The following is an 18,588-nucleotide window of genomic DNA, read 5'->3' on the forward strand; positions in this document are numbered from 1 at the left end:
CCGCAAGGTTTAAATATAGATATTGATTTGAATTGTTTTTTGACTCATTTTTAAATTAGATTAGCCATTTATATATCATTGCCTACTGGTTAAGGTTATACTTGGTATGAGGGAATGATGTAGAATGGGTATTAGTTTTTTATTCATGTTCATATATATTATTTAAAAGTTTTTTGTATATGTGGGTGTGGATATCTTCTTTTGTTGCAAAGACTACCGGATTTTTTTTATTTTTATCTATATCTAATTGTGTACAAGTGGAGATAAAAAGATATATATATATATATCTAGAGTTCCCCTTTATATGTGTAATGGGTCCTTTAATGGAAGGACATATTCAACACTCCTTTTTTCGCTTGTTCAATATTATCTGTTCCTTTTGTTGAATTTGTATCTAAATTATGTTGAGTAAAATGATACATATTATTTTGTAAATTTGATACAGTTTATGTAAATGACATGTTTGGAATGGTTACCTATTTGTAACAATTAGCCCAGCAATCTGTGAGATGTTGCGCTGATTGATTAAGATCTCCTGCATTGTAAAGTGCGGGCAGGGTGTGTGTGTGTGTGTATATATATATATATATATATATATATATATATATATATATATATATATGTGTGTATGTGTGTATGTATGGTTACCATGGTGTCCGACATCCACGCCGCTCTGTGAGGACGTCATTTGTGACGAAACGCGTAGGGGAGAGCCTGGATGTTCGTGACGTCAGGACACACCCTGGTAGCAGCGGGGGTATCCGCGGTGAGCGGGCTGTGCACGCTACTTGCAATCTAATGCTATTGCTGACTGCTTATCATGCTGGTGTCGGCTTAACACCTTGTTTGTGAGGTTTTTTTTACCTAATTTTGATTAAATGTGATGTTCTTAAACACACTGCACCATCATTCCTTTTCTTTATTCCCGAGTGTGGTTCCATGATCATGAATGGAGGAGATGTTTAAGGAAAGGTTCCTAGATGCTGGTTTGATGTTGCTGCTGCAGAGTATTGCTCCCAAGCTTGGATATTCCATTCCTCTATAGAGTACTGCTTTGAATATCTGGATTCATTTATTACCATCGCTCCCAGAGCAATAGCGCTTTTGTTGGTTTTAATTAATCAGCAATAAGCTCTGGTGAGTTTATTTATTTCTTCTGGTGGTGGATTATGACTATGATTATATATTTTCCTCACTAATTTATAAAGTGACTTTTTTGCAATTTACACATGGACTTTTTTTTATATATACATATTTAGTGAATTACAGCCCATTCCTATTTTAAAGTGGAGTTCCACTCAAAAGTAGAATCTTTGCTTGTTTGCCCCCTCCACCTCTCTGTTTTTGACAGATACCCACTTCCACCTCAGTTCGTTGTGGCGAAGTGAGACGGAAGTTTGCCCCCCTCCTCTCTAACGCAGTCTCCTGGGAACTTCCACAGGTCCCCAAAGACTGCCGGATCAATTAGGAGGCACAGCGCAACTCGTGCATGAGCAGTGGGCACCAGGCTGTGAAGCCACAAGCTGTTACAGCCTGGTGCCCACAGTTGAGATGCAGACACCATGGCAGAGAGAAGGGAAGGAGGGATGGTGCGGGTGAGAACATCACTGGACCCTGGGACAGGTAAGCGTGTGCTTATTAAAAGTCAGCAGATACAAAAACTGTAGCTACTGACTTTTAATAAACACTAAAACTGCAACTCCACTTTAAGTATAGTGATCTTATGAAGCCATTTATTATCACATTGTTGTTCATCTCCTTTTTAAATCATAATGAAAACAGAAATCACTAAAATGGCCCTGGTCAAAAATTTCCCTCCCCTGGAATGTTTGGCCTTGGTACAGACACACAGGTTACAATGGCAATTAAAGGGTATTTTCCCACATCCGTGGCTTTTTAAATTGCAATTAGTGTCTGTGTGAGTCAATGAGTTTGTAGCTCTTGCATGGATGCACTGAGACATGGGGAGCAGAAAAAGACTGTCATAAGATCTGCATAACAAGGTAATGGAACTTAATAAACATGGAAAAAAATATAAAAAGATATCCAAAGCCTTGAATATGCCAGTCAGCACTGTACAATCACTTATTAAGAAGTGGAAAATTTGGGGATCTCTTGATAACAAGCCAGGGTCAGGCAGACCAAGAAATATTGCAGCCACAACTGCCAGAAGAATTGTACAGGATACAAAGCAAAACTCACAGGTAACCGCAGGAGAAATACAGACTGCTCTGGAAAGACTGGTGTGGTTGTTTCAAGGAGCACAATACAACGATACTTGAAAAAAAATGAGCTGCATGGTAAAGTTAGCAAAAAGAAGCCTTTACTGCGCCAATGCCCTAAAAACGTGCGGTTACAATATGTCCAACAACACTGACACGGCTCAAAGCTTTTGGCACACTGTAATCTGGAGTTACAAGACCAAAATAGAGCTTTATGGTCACAACTATAAGCACTATGTTTGGAGAGGGATCAAAGGGGTCAAGAATGATGGGACACCATTCCCTCTACAGACACCATCAATGGGGCATGTATATAGGAAACAAAGAGTGGTCTGATGGGTGACTGTGAGCCTCTGGATAGCTGGTGGCTAATGCGTTTCGAGGCTGTACCTCTTCCTCAGAGCCAGTGGCCACATGCTTCCCATTTCTATCTGATTTTATATTTCTTTGTAAGTATTTTGCCATTTATTAATAAATCCCATTTTTTTACGGTAATGACTAGGCCTGTACACCCTCTCTTTGTTTCCTATATACAGTTCTCTTTGGATTTCCCTGGTTCGTAGAGGGCAGCAAGACCTGCATTTCTCTCTCACTCATTTGGAGATACTAAATATTGTGGAGTCCACAGTCCAGCGCAGGAGCACATGCATTCGGTTGCATAATTCTTCTTACCATCAATGGAGCACTATTCATTTGATTCATAACAATGGATCACTATTCCTCCCATTAAAACCAATCATGGTGCACTGAGGCTGGAGCATTTTCTCCTCCCATTGGCCACAGTCTGGCCATCCTAAAGGCTGAAGGACAATAAACTGGCCCTTTTCTTGGAAAGTCTGGAGACAACTGATGTAGAGAATAGTTACATTTATTCCTGGGGGAGAAATTAATTTTTTTCTGGTAACATTCTTCTCTTCTTATACAGTCTGGATAGTAATCACCTGACAGACAGTTCCTGCCCCCACCTGGCATCTGGAATAAGAAATAACCCGACACTGAGGACACTGAGTCTGTCCTGGAACTATCTGAAGGGTCATTGCAGTGATCTTATGGCAGCTCTGACAACAAGCCAGATAGAGGAATTACAGTGAGTATAACAGGACTGACTGAGACAATCATATTCTGGGAGAGTTTTGCATTGCAAATACTGTGTAATAATTTTGTGTATGAATATATCTGTATCTCCATCCATGTATGGCAGGATTTAGTTATATATATATATATAAATCACACAGTACAAGAGGAAGGTTGAGACAACACCCTTAGTGGCAATAATTAATCATCTTTCCAGCTCTACTACCCCAAGATATCAGCAGTGGAGGAGTAAATGCTAAAACTTCTCACAGAACTGGATGTGACATCATGGATGTATCCTATTTAAGTGTAATTCTATGTGACTAATGTGATGTAATAAAGCAATGACTAAACATTATATATGGTATAAACCATATTGCCTAACTTTCGTTAATCTGAAATATTTTTGTGCCGTTACTGAAATTTTGCTTAGTGCCATAAGTATCAGTCTAAACTATTGTAGCACCCTCCTAGGTAGCTAGAGGGAGCTAGGACTGTTAATTTTCAGCTAAGAGCTGAATAGCAGCCCAGGTGTAATAGTCAGAGGGGTCACATTTCGGCCAGAGCTGGGAGGATCTGCAGAATCAGCTCTCTGTGACTTCCGCCTGCGTAGAACGTTGGAGAAAGTTCTAGAAGTAGTGGGCGGATGTAAGGAGTGGCTAATCTGCACTCTTGAGGGATCCTAGCCAATCCCCAACAGCAGACTTGGCAAGGGGCTAGGACAACCTTTACAGCCGGCCTAGTAGCAGGAGGGTTCGGGTAAAAGATGGAGAAGTGAGCTAAAGCATAGGATAGAGCTTGGGAAGGGGTCTAAGAGAGGGGTCAACTGACAGGCACAAGAGCTAGAAGGGAGGATCTCTTAGCCTTATCTCCCCTGAAGGGAGGATCTCTTAGCCTTATCTCCCCTGAGAGAGGACAGTCTGGGAAGCAGGGAAGGAGCCAGCCCAGCGTTAGTAACCCCACACCCCCTGGGTCAGATAGGAGAGGGCATTTGGGTGGGAAAGCTGACTAGCCCTCATCTAGGAATGCTTCATTCAAGGTGTCATATTCTGGGACCCCTTAGCCAGGGATTTCCTCAGGCAGCTGGGTGAAGAGGAGATTTCATCTGGGGTCTGAGGAGGTACTCAAGGAGAGACTTGCTAGCTCTCCAGGAAGAGAAAATCCTTTTTACTACTTGTACATAGTTCCAAAAAGTTGCTCACAGTTTCACAGCTCATTGGGCATCCCATGCACCCCTCATCCCTATCCAAGTTTCAATTCCCCTAATAAACACCAAGTTCAAGGACTGTTTAGTTTACTGTCTCCTGGATGCGTGTCTGAGAGAAATGAGTGTTGCCTGGCTGTGCAGGACTATAGAGGAACCCAAAATCTTCAGCAACTCCTAAGGAGGTAGTGCTACACTATCTACGAGGGGTGTTCAAGTCAAACTCGGACTTTTAAATTTACAGGTATAAAAAGACATGCTAGCATGGCGGTACTACACGCAGTAGTATGTGGTAAGTGTGTACTATTACTGATAGTCAGCGCACATGTCGTGGGCCAGTCCAGAGACTGTTAATCAAGATTAAGCCCCTGTGCATAGCAACCAATCAGCTTCTTGCTTCAACTTTTTCAGCTAAGCTTTGAAAACGAAATCTAGAAGCTGACTTTTTGTTATGCACAGTTGCTCCTGGTTGTTCTGTCTGCTTCAGTCTTAATACATTCCCCCTTGTGTGTGTTTCCAAGGGAATGGGAAGAAAGTGCAAACCCCTGAGATAAAAGGTCAGAGAGAGGCCAGGCACTGCACCCATGATCCACCCCATCACTATAGAATCCATCCAATATGGCAGACACTTTCTAGAAGTCCAATATCCAAAAATATTCTTTGTTCCTTTCAATTTCAGGGAAAAACAACATTTTATTACTCCACTCTTCTAAAGTATCAAACCTGCTTTATTAATATTTTATTTTGAACAAGCAATCTCTATATCAGGTTAGAACTAAGAGGGAAACAAACTACATTTTAATTTCTGCATTTTTCTTTTAAAATAAAGATTGGATATGGTATAGTATTTACTGGAGTTTATAAAGTGACTTAGCATAAATTATTACAATAAAGAGAAATGAGCTCTGTTCACAAAGACCTTCTTTCTTAGATACAGAATATAACTGGATACTAACATTCATAGCTAAAGTTGATCCAGGGAATATCCGATTGCCTCTCGGGGGATCAGGAAGGAATTTTTCTCCGAGCATCATTCTTTGCTGGGTTTTTTTTTGCCTCCGTCTGGATCAACTGTGGGTATAAGATTATAACTTTTTTTTAAATGGTTGAACTGGATGGACTTTTGTCTTTTTTCAGCAAGACTAACCATGGTTACTCAACAAGTGTTCCTTGAATCCCTGGGGTTCCTCCAGAGGTTTCAAGGGGTTCCTGGATCAATGAAGAGTTTCTAACTGAACTAATATCAATTATATTTTTATGGGTGCTTTTGAGGGGGGTAAATTTTCCACTGGTCAACCATGTAAGACTAGTCTAATCTCACTGACCGTTCATATAAGGGATTCTTCTCCCACTGGCCACCAATGTATGGGGCCACTACACTGACTACCTATATGAGAAGCTGCTTTTTCGCTGACTACCGGTGTAAGGGGCCAGTGGTGTATTTTGGTTTTGTATTGCCCTAGGCAAGACTAATATCACCCTCCCATGTATATTTGTTGCGCGGCGTCAACCCCCTGAAAGATGCCGCCCTAGGCAAATCCTTGTTTGCCTCGCAGTAGATAGGCCCCTGTAAGGGGCCTTAGAATTTCCACTGTTGATGTTTTCTGGCCATTATTATTTTCTCCATTTCATGAAAGTTATTGAAACTAATTGTTTCTTACAGAGCAGGAGTACATCCTAGAAACACCACATTCTTTATTCTTTCATGTATTATTATATTTACAACATACGGACCATGCAAATGTGCCATAAGCTAGAGATGTAATCCTTTTGCAAGGGTCCCCTAAGACATGAACATTTTTCCAAGGGTTCCTGTCTATTGAAAAAGTTGAAGGCTGACGTAGAGGATAGTTAATTTCTGGGGGAGAAATTGATTTCCTTCTGGTAACATTCTTCTCTCCTTCTACAGTTTGTATAATAATCACCTGACAGACAGTTCCTGCCCCCACCTGGCATCTGGAATAAGAAATAACCAGACACTGAGGACACTAGACCTGTCCTGGAACAATCTGGAGGGTCCTCATTTCAGGGATCTGATGTCGGCTCTGACAACAAGCCGGATAGAGGAATTACAGTGAGTATAACAGGACTGACAGAAAATATTCTGGGACAGTTTTACATTCTATACACTATGATAATGCTGCCTAAGGTGATATGAGTGTCTCCACCCTTCTGCAGCAGGATTTAAACCTGATACACACAGGCCAAATATCAGCCAGTTCAGCTGATGTGTATGGCAGCCTGTCCACAAGTAGCCGACCAAACGTCCAACTGCTGTCGAACGGGCATTGTCACGTACCTGGTGTGAGAGGCCAATGGAGAGTGGGCTTAAGTTCCAGACTCCCCTGAGAGTGGGACAGTGGGAGTCATGCCCAAAGTGGCACAGGTCGCCTGTAGGAGTGCTTGTTGGTGGTCCACCCAGGAGCACAGCTGATGCACTGAGATAAGGTCTGCAGACAGGTGGCGCCTTTGCGAGGTATGCAAGCCCTTCCGGGGAACAGAGGATTACTGTATAGCCGGTTCAATGCCAAGGTCAGGTACCAGGTGGGAATCAGAGCAGACGTAGTCAGATGGGATAGCCGAGGTCATACACAGAGGAGCAAGAGGGAATATCCGTTAGCCAAGCCAAGGTCAGATCAGGGGTTAAAAAGAACAGACAGGTCCAAGAGCAAGCCGAGTCGGTATCAGGAAATCACAGATCACAATAGCACAAGAAACAGGAACAAGGTACAGGGAAGTAAGATCATCCAGCAACTTGAGGAAGTGACGAGCCTCCTTATAAAGGCCGTCTGGCGCCAAACTGAGCCTGATGCGTGCGCAACTATGCGCCAGTCCACATGCGTGGTCCGGCTCGCGTCCATGTGCCAATGCGCATGGATCTTTGCCAACGCGCGCTTCTGCGGCCATGTAGGGTTCTGGCGGAAATGCCAGATCTTCCAGAACTTCCGCCGTGGACAGGACCCTGACAGGCATGCTGGAAAAACCATCAGTTGATCGGCATCCCCGTCAATACACAATAGCTCAGCAGGGAGATCTCTGTACTAACATTTAATAGTTAGTACAGTGAGCCCCTCCTGAGCTCCTCAGTGTTTTTTCATTCAGCCTGCTTAGTTGAACGAAACAAAAATCTTAGTGTACCAGGCTTTAGGGATGCATCACACAGTACTGGAGTGGCCCCATACAAGACTCTTAATGACAAAAATAATCTCTCTGGTTTTATTACCCCAAGATGGCAGAGGGTTGTGGAGTAAATCTCCAGTTTCGACAACTGTATTCTGTTACATTTCAACGTCACCTATGTGGCAAATGTAATACAATAAAGCAGTTTAGTGAACAAATTTTGTAAATGGTGTGTATATATATATATATATATATATATATATATATATATATATATATAGTATCACCTCATTTTTTTAGTTTGATGTATTGTTTTGTTACTTTTTGTGCCCCTTTTGGGACCAGAGATTTATGGGAGAACTCCAGCACAGGACTTTGGGCCCCATTGCATGCCAATGTTAATTATTTCCTCACTGGCAGTGCAGCAGGTAGGGATTTTTCACTAGAATTGGGATCCTGAATGCAAATTTCCTTTTAGTGTGAGAGGTTTACCATAGACATCAGGAAGGGACCTGTTGGGTGTCCTCACTCATGTATCGTTGTGCTACTCTATCTGACCGTGGTATGAAGGGTCACTGCATTTTTCTGTTAAGGGTGTTGCAGTATTGTCCATCACATTCCAGTGTAAGGGTTAGCACTTTAAGAAATTGTGCCTGTACTATTGGTATTTTCCACTGTGCCTGCTATTCTTGTCATTGCAAAGTGTTGTGTTAATTCACCATTTGATTTATCCCTTGAAAGATTTTTGCCTTTTTTTTTTTAAAGCCTGTCAAACTCCACAAGGGGTGTCAGGGAGCTTTGGGCAAGTTAGGTGGGTCATTTCAGGTGGAAGACAGAACACAATTTTTAGAAGTGGGGGCTTGTCCGGGATTGCTGTATTGTCTTTTTGCACTAGCTTCCTATCAGTGAGTGTTCATGCAAGACACAAAAATAGACCAAGCAAATATCTACACATTGCTAGAGTAGAGGAAGGAAATTCTGGCCTGCTTCTTGGTTGAGAGCTTACATATAACAAGTGGCGGTGAGGTGTGGGTAATCCACCCGAACCCACCAGAAAGTCACTCAGAGTCCCAGCCAGATGATGCCATTTCCACGTATAGTTACTACTGCCTCTGCTCCATCATTAGGATTTCCCCGTCTTTTGCTCCATAGACGTAGGAAGACAGGTGGGAAGTTTTGTGAAGAACTTGTCTATACCCGTTTATAGGTACCAAAGGCTGTGGATTTACTCTGGGAAAACCCCTGTACAATCAGGAGAAGAGAACTTTGACACCTGAATCTACCAAGCAGTACTGACTGTGTAAGAATGGGAGGAGGCAGACACCATAAATATCGAGAAAATCAAAAGTCTACAAGAGTGTTTTAGATGTCAGCCAGAGCCTAACAAATGATAAGATAAGCTGCACCTATAAGCAAGATTTTCGAGAGATCTCTTTGAACACACCTATCCAGAAGAGGGATAGAAATTGTCCTCTTTCACCACAGGCCTGGAAAAGTTTCTCCACCAGGTCATACTGAAGAGCAAAATGGAGACAGACATTGCACGTAAAGCCTTGCAGACTCAGGTTCTTAAAGTCAAACAACCTCTAGACCCCATAATGCCGAAGCTTCTGACAAAACACCAAAATAATACCTTGACCTATTCCACGATAATTAAGTCAATCCGGTGAAGAGTGTGAGGAGGGAGTTTTGACGCCTGGGACTCCTGCCGCTGCAGACCAGAGCATACTCTATCCCCAGAGGTTATATAAAAGGCTTACTCCGGTTAGACAGGCCAATTATCTCTGGATAAAATTGTCCTGCCAAATTTACACTGTTGTACCTTCTGCAGTATTTTATTTCATAGCAAAACCACAGCCTGTTTCTATTAAATTTGTGCAGGGCTTGGCTCATTAAAGCTGATGTTTAGCTAAAAAAATTTCTACAGCTGTCATCACGTCACTCACCTGTAATGAAGTGTGTCCCACACTGTGCAGGCAGTTGGATCCTGGAGAAATATTCACTGTAGGGATGCCTGTCCTCCTTTTTGTCCCTGAACTTCCAGCACTGCAGTAGTTAACAGCTTTGGGTCTTCAGGCAGAACAGCAGTACAGAAGGTCCCTCTGCTCTTTAGTCCGGAGGATGCGGTTGCCAAAATGATGTCAAATTTCCATTCGTCTGACCGCAGAACAATTTTCCACTTTGCAACAGACCATTTTACATGTACTTTTGCCCAGAGAAGACAGTGGCATTATTCCTGAGCCCATGCAGTGATGTTCATCACAGAATCATGCCTGTTTATAATGCAGTGCCATCTGAGGGCCCCAAGATTACAGGCATCTAGTATTGCGTTTCGGTTGCAGCCTTGTCCCTTGCAAACAGAGATTCTTCCTGAATCTTTTGATGATATTACGTACTGTAGATGATGATAGATTTAAAGCGTTTGCAATTCTACATTGAGGAACATTATTCTGAAATTGGCAATTTTTAGATTGGTGAACCCCTGCCCTTTACTTCTGAGACACTCTGACTCTCTAAAATGCCCTTTTTATACCATGTCATGTTACTGACTTGTTGCCAATTAACCTAATTAGGTGTCAAATGTTCTTCCAGCTCTTTTCTTCGTTAGCACCACTTACGTTTTACAATTTTTGTTGCTCTGTCCCAACTTTTTTGAGACATGTCGCTGCCATCAATTTCAAAATGACCATATTCTTTTCTTAAAATGGTAATTTGCTCTGTTTATATGTTTGATATGTTTTCTATTGACTGTTGTGAATAAAATATGGGTTTATGAGATTTGCAGATCATTGCATTCTGTTTTTATACAGCATCCCAACTTTATTGGAATTGGGGTTGTAGTTACATTCATTCCTGGGGGTAAAATTAATTATCTTCTGATAGCATTCTTGTCTTCTTCTACAGTTTGAATAATACTCACCTGACTGACAGTTCCTGCCCCAACCTGGCATCTGGAATAAGAAATAACCAGACACTGAGGGTACTGAACCTAGCTGCAAACAATCTGGAGGGTCCATATTTCAGGGATCTGATGGCGGCTCTGACAACAAGCCGGATAGAGGAATTACAGTGAGTATAACAGGAATGACTGAGACAATATTTCGGGAGAGTTTTACATTCCATAGACAGATAATCCTGTGTATGACGATATCAGTGTCTCCATTCATGTATGGCATGATTTAGTTGATATATCACATAGTACCAAAGGAAGGCTCTGTGCCAATAATTACTCATCTCCCCAGCTTCACCACCACAAGGTGTCAGAAGTGGTGGAGTAATTCTGCAATGCCGCATAGTGCTCACAGAACATTTGTTACAAATGTGATGTAATAATGTTACCTAATGTTTTCATTTGGAATCAGGGGTGGACTGACCATTTGGGCAGTCAGGCACTGCCTGAGGGCCCGGGGCCAGTAGGGGGCCCGATGAGAGGCTCCTGGCAGAGAGGAGACCAGGGCCATTGTGCAGCAAAAGGTGCACAGGAGCCTAATGTAGTAAGTGGGGTTTCTTAAGATAGATTTAAAAGCAATAAATATGCACTCACAGATGTGGAGCTATGCTAGGCATGTCTCCTTCATGGAAAGTCCAGGGATGAGGTGGATGGACGGCTGTATGAACACAGGATGCAGAGCCGCTTGCGTGCTGTAACTGCTGCCGCCGCTGGACCGGGAACGCTGCTGACTGGAACCTGCCATCAGAGAGAGGCTTCCCTGCCCGCACAGAGCATTTTAATGTGTGGCATTACAGCGTATCTGCGTGAATAGCTGGTTTGTTTAGGACATTGTTGGGCGCCGGCTCCCTAATAACCGGCTATTCGTTGATTGTTAAGGACACTGGCGGGTGGTTGGTAAAGTGGTAGTAAACTCTTCTTGAATAGTTTTACCCACAGGTAAGCTTATAATAAAACTTACTTGTAGGTAAAATTAATATCTCCTAAAAGTGAACCGATAGTAGCCCTCTTTGATATTCGCCGCATGTGTTCAGAAGGAACGGCATACCCATGCCGTTCCTTCAGAGCACTCTGCCATGGCCCCGTCATTGTGGCTCGGCCACAGCTCGTGAACCCGGAAGGAAGACCAGGTGAAGATGGAAGCCCCGGGGAGCTGTGAAACGCTCCACTGGAGGGCTTCAATTCAAGGTAAGTCCTTCACAATGTGCTAGTGTGCAATGCACACTAGCTCATTATGCCTTTACCTTGCAGGTTTTTTTTTGTTATGTGGTTTACTACCGCTTTAAGGATCCGAAACCTGCCAATGATAAGGCCTGCCCCTCAGTGGCCAGCCGGAGGTATGGTTGTTAAGGAGCCGGAACCTGTCAATGATAAGGCCTCCCCCTCAGTGGCCAGCAGGAGCTATGGTTGTTAAGGAGCCAGAACCTGGCAATGATAAAGCCACCCCCTCAGTGGCCAGCTGGAGCTATGATTGTTAAGGAGCCAGAACCTGGCAATGATAAGGCCTCCCCTCAGTGGTCAGCAAGTTATGTTACCACCAGAGAGGAGAAGATGGAGAGACAGTGGACGGGAGCAGCATCTGTGAGGGGAGGGGTGGCTAGACTGGAGGAGCGGGATGCAAGATTGCACAACTATGTCACCTTAGCAGCGAATAGCGGGAGATGGGGTGAATTTTTTTGAACCTGTCTGCTGATTGTTAAGGAAGCTGACATGGTCTGGCTCCTTAACATTCAGCTATTCATTGGTTGTTAGGGATGCAGGTAGGTGCCTGCTCCTTAACCACCAGCATATTTTTGGCACTTGACCCCAAAATGCTCCTAAAAACATACCCCGGGTGCTTTCTTGGGGCACTTTTGGTGCAGTCCCTATTGATTTCAATGGATGGTGCCTCTTTGTTGTGCTTGTGTGTAGAATGTCATTTTTTGTTACATTTGAGTGTGGGGACACAGGGGGACCCAAAATCTGCTGTTGCCCTAGGGACCCATGTGTGGTCAGACCACCCTTGTTTGGAAGTATTTTTGTTCCCTATTACTGAAATTTTGCTTGATGTCATGGGGATCAGGATAAACTCTCTACCATTATGGAATGTTCACATTGACACAGAAACACATTGTACTTAAAGCTCCTTTAGAAATATCAACACATGTAAATTCTGGTCTGAGAACAATTCTAAGATCCTGTACAGGCACAATGAACAATATGTTACTTACAAGTTGCTAATTTTAAAAACTAAATGGTCATTCTAAAATGTATAACATTTGTATAACTCATTATTGGAATGAGCTTTACATTAGCTGCTCTCAGAGATCTAAACATCTATGGAGAAATGACTCTAAGTTAGTGGCAATCTGTGGGATATCGGGGTAACGATTGCGTTTCATTTATGTCATCACTGAGTAACATCAGGATCTCACACGGCTGGATCTGTGCTGCTGATTTTGTACATTCCACAATAGCTGTTGGATACGTTTTCAAATCACCAGCCACTTTATTAGGTCCACCTTGTTAGAGCCAGGTTGGACCCCCTTTTGCCTTAATTTTTCGGGCATAGATTCAATAAGGTGTTGGAAACATTCCTCAGAGATTTTGCTCCATATTGACATCATAGCATCACTCAGTGGCTGTAGATTTGTCGGCTGCACATCCACGAACTGTTGAAAGCATGGATCCATCCTGCCATGTATCATGTTCTATACATCAAATTCTGACCCTACCATCTGAATGTCGCAGCTGAAATACAGACTCCTCAGACCAGGCAACGTTTTTCCAGTCTTCTATTGTCCAATTTTGGTGAGCCTGTGCGAATTGTAGCCTCTGTTTTCTGTTCTTAGCTGACAGGAGTGGCACCTGGTGTGGTCTTCTGCTACTGTAGCCCATCTGCTTCAAGGTTGGACGTGTTGTGGGATCAGAGATGTTATTCTGCATACCTTGGTTGTAACGAGTGGTTATTTGAGTTACTGTTGCCTTTCTATCATCTCGAACCAGTCTGCCCATCCTCCTCTGACATCAGCAAGGCATTTTCGTCCACACATTTGCCCCTCTACCATTCTCTGTAAACCCTAGAGATGGTTGTGCGTGAAAATCCCAGGAGATCAGCAGTTTCTGAAATACTCAGACCAGCCTGTCTGGCACTGACAACCATGCCACTTGCAAAGTCACTTAAATCCCCTCTCTTCCCCATTCTGATGCTCGGTTTGCACTTCAACAAGTAGTCTTCACCACGCCTAGATGCCTAAATGCATTGAGTTGCTGCCATGTGATTGCCAATTTGTGTTACCAAGCAATTAAACAGGTGTACCTAATAAAGTGGCTGGTGAGTGTATATCAACTCAATATTTTCTAAAAAATACACATTAAATTCAATTATTTATTTGTGTGCTTCCGTGTTTCTGGCTTGGCTACATTGTGGGTATCCCAGGAGGCAGTGTATTACTAAGCCACTGCTGTGCGGCATCTGTGCACAAACACCACTGGGCGGTATAGTGGAAATCTGGAAGAAGCTGGCAGAATTGTGCACTCACAGAACCCCTTCCCAAGCATGTGCATAGGCACTGTGATCTTTTCTAGGTCCAAGATACCTGGCAGACACCGGCAAGCGCCGTAGTTTTAAATATGGCGACGCAGAAGAGGGGCAGGGAAGCCAACGCATTCAGCGGTTTAGTCCTGCTTTAACGTCATACAAGGTGACAGGTTTGTGTAAGGGATGTCCTGGAGGATGCTGGGAAATAGTGTGTGAGCAATATAAAGAGCTCTTGAGCAATATAATGAGCTCTAATTACTATTTATATCCTCTCTTCTAGGATCAGGAACCCCGTGTCAGAAGAAACAATGAGAGAACTAAGAGAGCTAGAAAAGCTCCGTCCAGGACTGAAGGTTAACCTATAACAATTCCAGTGGAAGAGGCTTTGAACAGGAGCTTGGATTCTGAATGATAGAACAGAGTAAGATTAAGACATGGACAACTCTGACCCAAGAGGAGAATCATAATATACCCAGGACAGGATGGGGAGGATTTTTTCTTAGCCCTCGATACCTTCGGGCATAAAGGTTTTAAAATACACTCCACCCGAAACCAGTGCTCATGTTGTGGTGATAAGGGCGCTGCTTGAATTCAAGAACTGTACAATTTATTGATCAATGGAAGGATAATTGTCTATAATTAAGGACACTTCTACAGAGCCAAACATATTGGGGTTGATTTACTAAAACTGAAGGGTGCAAAACCTGGTGCAGCTCGGCATAGAAACCAATCAGCTTCCGGGTTTTATTGCCAAAGCTTAATTGAACAAGATGAGGTTTGAAGCTGATAGGCTGCCATGCACAGCTGCCCCAGATTAGTATTCTCCAGTTTTAGTAAATCCACCCACATTGTGTTTATTTAATTGATTCTGCACCGTCCTATAGCAGAAATACTGCTACAGGGCGGCACGGGTGCGCAAAGTCACACATATATATATATATATATATATATATATATATGAAATTTTGCAGTTCTGGGTAGGGGGCGTGGGCGAGCTGCGCACATGCCCTACCCATGCTGACATTCGCGATCTCGGCTGTTAATCACCCGGTCCTGACCGGTAATTCCACGCCGGCACCTGGTGATCGCCGAGGATTTCCGACGGGGGAAAAGACCTGTATGTAAACAATACAGATCTCTCCCGTCAGCTCCTGCACACTGCTTTGCATACAAAGCAGTGTGCTTACAGTGTAAAGTGCACACACAGCACACAGTTAACCCTTTGATCGCCACAGATGTTAACCCCTTCCTGCCCAGTGTCATTAGTACAGTGTGAGTGTTTTTTATTAGCACTGATCACTGTACTGGTGTCACTGGGGATGTCAGTTCCCCCCAGTGTCAGAATGCCCGCCACAGTCCCGCTATAAATCACTGATCACTGCCATTACTAGTGGGAAAAAAAATCCAATACATACATATACATTTATATATACAGCCATTTGTAAACGCTATAACTTTCACGTAAACCAATTAATTTACACATCTTGGGATTATTTTTTTTAGCAAAGACACGGAGCAGAATACATTTTGTCCTGTTCTTAGCTGACAGGAGTGGCACCCGGTGTGGTCTTCTGCTGCTGTAGCCCATCTGCTTCAAGGTTGGGCATGTTGTGCATTCAGAGATGGTATTCTGCATACCTTGGATGTAACAAGTGGTTATTTGAGTTACTGTTGCCTATCATCTCCAACCAGTCTGCCCATCCTCCCCTGACACCAGGTACAAGGCATTTTCCTCCACACAACTGCCACTCACTGGATATTTTCTCTTTTTTTGGACCAGTCTCTGTAAACCCTAGAGATGGTTGTGCGGGAAAATCCCAGTAGAGCAGCAGTTTTTGAAATACTCAGACCAGCCCGTCTGGCACCAACAACCATGCCACGTTCAAAGTCACTTCAATCCCCTTACTTCCCCATTCTGATGCTCAGTTTGAACTTCAGCAAGTCGTCTTCACCATGTCTAGAGGCCTAAATGCATTGAGTTGCTGCCATGTGATTGGCTGATTAGCAATTTGTGTTACCAAGCAATCAAACCTAATAAAGTGGCTGGTGAGTGTACACTCCACATGAATAATTATGCTACCAAAATCAGTGTGTGCTGTAAATTGCCTCCAGCATTGCTCCTGCTTCTTCTTGCTGGAGGCCGCCATTTTGTTGTAGCCTAGTGCAGTCACCTTCCTATTAAAAACTCTACCTCCACTCCTTAGTCTCAAAAACTTCATGTCTTTTTCTATAATTAAAATGTGTGCATTTCCAGTCATGATTGTATGTCTTGGCTCAGCTAGAGAGGAAGGCGGACAGAAGTTTTACAGCACTGACGTTCATATCGGTGCTGCTGCCAAAGGAGAAAGAGGAGAGTATCTGGGAGATAAGCCAAGACACTACCCTTGGAAGTTTAACACTTTTGTGTCTCGCTGGCAATACAGTCCGGTCACCTCTCCTTTTCTCTTCTCTCCCCCTAATCTTTTTTTTTACCATTGACACAGTCTGTGTCATTCCTGTTATTTCCTCCCCCTCAGCAGCAGTAAATCTTGAACTGTCAGCTGACTGGTCTCTAGCGATTCAATGACTATTGGCATAGTGTCAAGGAGACAGGAGAACTGAGCATGTGCAGAGCAGTGTAAGAGAGCGCTTTATTGGATTTTTAAACAGTCTAGGCACTTATTTGTAATGTTTTCCATAGCTATACCTGCATAAGGGGCTAGAATGAAGCGATCTCTCAGGACATTTTCCGGCTAAAGTCACACGTTCAACAATATCATGAAATAAGATGATTTATTGTGCTATGTTTATATGAATTTTGTATTAAAATGTATATATTTTATAGACATCTCGAGTGGATTTATGGTTAACCTCTTCACCTCCGCCCTATAGCAGAAGTACTGCTACAGGGCGGCAGGGAAGCACAAAATTATATATATATATATATATATATATATATATATATATACACACATGCAATGTGATTTGCATTTCCGGGTAGGGCAGGTGCTGCCCTACCCACGCCGCCATTGATGGCTACAGCTGTCAATCACTGGGTCCTGGCTGGAGATTCCACGTCGGCACCCAGTGATTGCTGAGGAACTCTGACAGGGGAGAGGTCTGTATGTATAAAATGCAGATCTCTCCCCTGTCAGCACCGACATGCTGCTTTGTATGGCCCTGCATAGCAGTATGCTTACACAGTGAATCACACAATTAACCCTTTCATCACCCCACATGTTAACCCCTTCCTGCCCAGTGCGACCTCGGCTGTCAATCACCGGGTCCCGGCCGGTGATCGCCGAGGATTTCCGACGGAGAAGAGACCGGTATGTAAACAACACTGATCTCTCCCGTCAGTTCCTGCACACTGCTTTGCATGGCTCTGCATAGCTCAGCCATACAAAGCAGTGTCCTTACAGTAGAAAAGCACACAGTTAACCCTTTGATCGCCCCACATGTTAACCCCTTCCTGCCTAGGGCCATTAGTACAGTGTCAGTGCTTTGTATTAGCACTGATCACTGTATTGGTGTCACTGGGGATGTCAGTGACACCAAGTCCGTTCCCCCCCCCCCGTGTCAGAATGCCCGCCGCAGTCCCGCTATATGTCGCTGATCGCCACCATTATTAGTATAAAAAAAAAAATCCCAGTATCTATAACGCCATCTGTAAACGCTGTAACTTTCACGTAAACCAATTAATTTACACATATTGGGATTTCTTTTAGGGAAGACACGGAGCAGAATACATTTTGGCCTAAATTTGACAAAATTTGATTTTCAATAATTTTTTTTAATGCACACTTAACCACTTAAGGCCCGCCCACAGTACATTTACTGCTGGGCGGGCCCTGTGCGCAAAATCACATATATCAAATATATATATATGCGCACACACAAGCGTGATTTTGCATTTCCAGGTAGAGGGCGTGCGACCGCCCAACCCACACCTTTGCCATTTTTTTCACTGGACGTGTTTTATAGCAAAAAGTGCAAAATAGGTTTTTTTTTTTTTTTTTGGGCAAAATCATCAGTCTTTTTTTCTTTATAGCCCAAAAAATAAAAACTGCAGAGGTGATCAAATACTGCCAGAAGAAAGCTATATTTGTAGAAAAAAGGACGTAAACGTAATTTGGGTGCAGCGTTGCATGACCGCGCAATTGGCAGTTAATGTAACGTAGCGCAAAAAATGTCCTGGTCAGGAAAGGGAGGAATCCTCAGGAGGGCGAGGGGTTAATGATCAGCAGCACACTTCTATTACATGACATTACAGCAAACATGGATTCCCCACGCAGGGGGTCTTCTCCAACATACAATAACCAACAATGCTACCCCACCTGGCTACACCTCAGCAGCTCCGCCTCATGTAGATGTAACACCCGGAGATCTCAGAGAGGACTTCACACCCCACAGCCGCCATTCTCCTCCCCTCAGCCTGGAAAAGCCGGGAACACAGAGCAGGTCTGCCTGAGGGAAAGCTGGAAGGGACAGGACAGCCAATCACAGGAGAGGAGCTGAG

At 43.4% G+C, this 18,588-nt stretch overlaps 1 protein-coding gene across 1 annotated transcript; it reads left to right on the top strand.

Annotated features, from left to right (window-relative positions):
• The first annotated feature begins 896 nt into the window (after positions 1-896).
• LOC149439090 (ribonuclease inhibitor-like) lies at positions 897-16,915 on the top strand. The gene is made up of 5 exons (XM_089659485.1): positions 897-1,137; positions 3,148-3,309; positions 6,410-6,574; positions 10,525-10,689; positions 14,371-16,915. Exons 2-5 carry the CDS (start codon positions 3,272-3,274, stop codon positions 14,453-14,455), a joined length of 453 nt encoding a protein of 150 aa, XP_089515611.1. The 5' UTR covers positions 897-1,137; positions 3,148-3,271; the 3' UTR covers positions 14,456-16,915.
• Positions 16,916-18,588: the final 1,673 nt, after the last annotated feature.

Source organism: Staurois parvus, unplaced genomic scaffold, assembly GCF_062004578.1.
Source record: "Staurois parvus isolate SC_StPar_1 unplaced genomic scaffold, SC_StPar_1.0 ptg001161l, whole genome shotgun sequence".
NCBI lineage: Eukaryota > Metazoa > Chordata > Amphibia > Anura > Ranidae > Staurois > Staurois parvus.

What these genes read in the sequence shown, in the direction of transcription:
- LOC149439090 (XM_089659485.1), top strand. Translation starts at nt 3,272, where the DNA reads ATGGCAGCTCTGACAACAAGCCAGATAGAGGAATTACA. An exon ending in AGCCGGATAGAGGAATTACA is followed by an intron (nt 6,575 to 10,524) that starts GTGAGTATAACA and finishes CTTCTTCTACAG; the next exon opens with TTTGAATAATACTCACCTGA. An exon ending in AGCCGGATAGAGGAATTACA is followed by an intron (nt 10,690 to 14,370) that starts GTGAGTATAACA and finishes CCTCTCTTCTAG; the next exon opens with GATCAGGAACCCCGTGTCAG.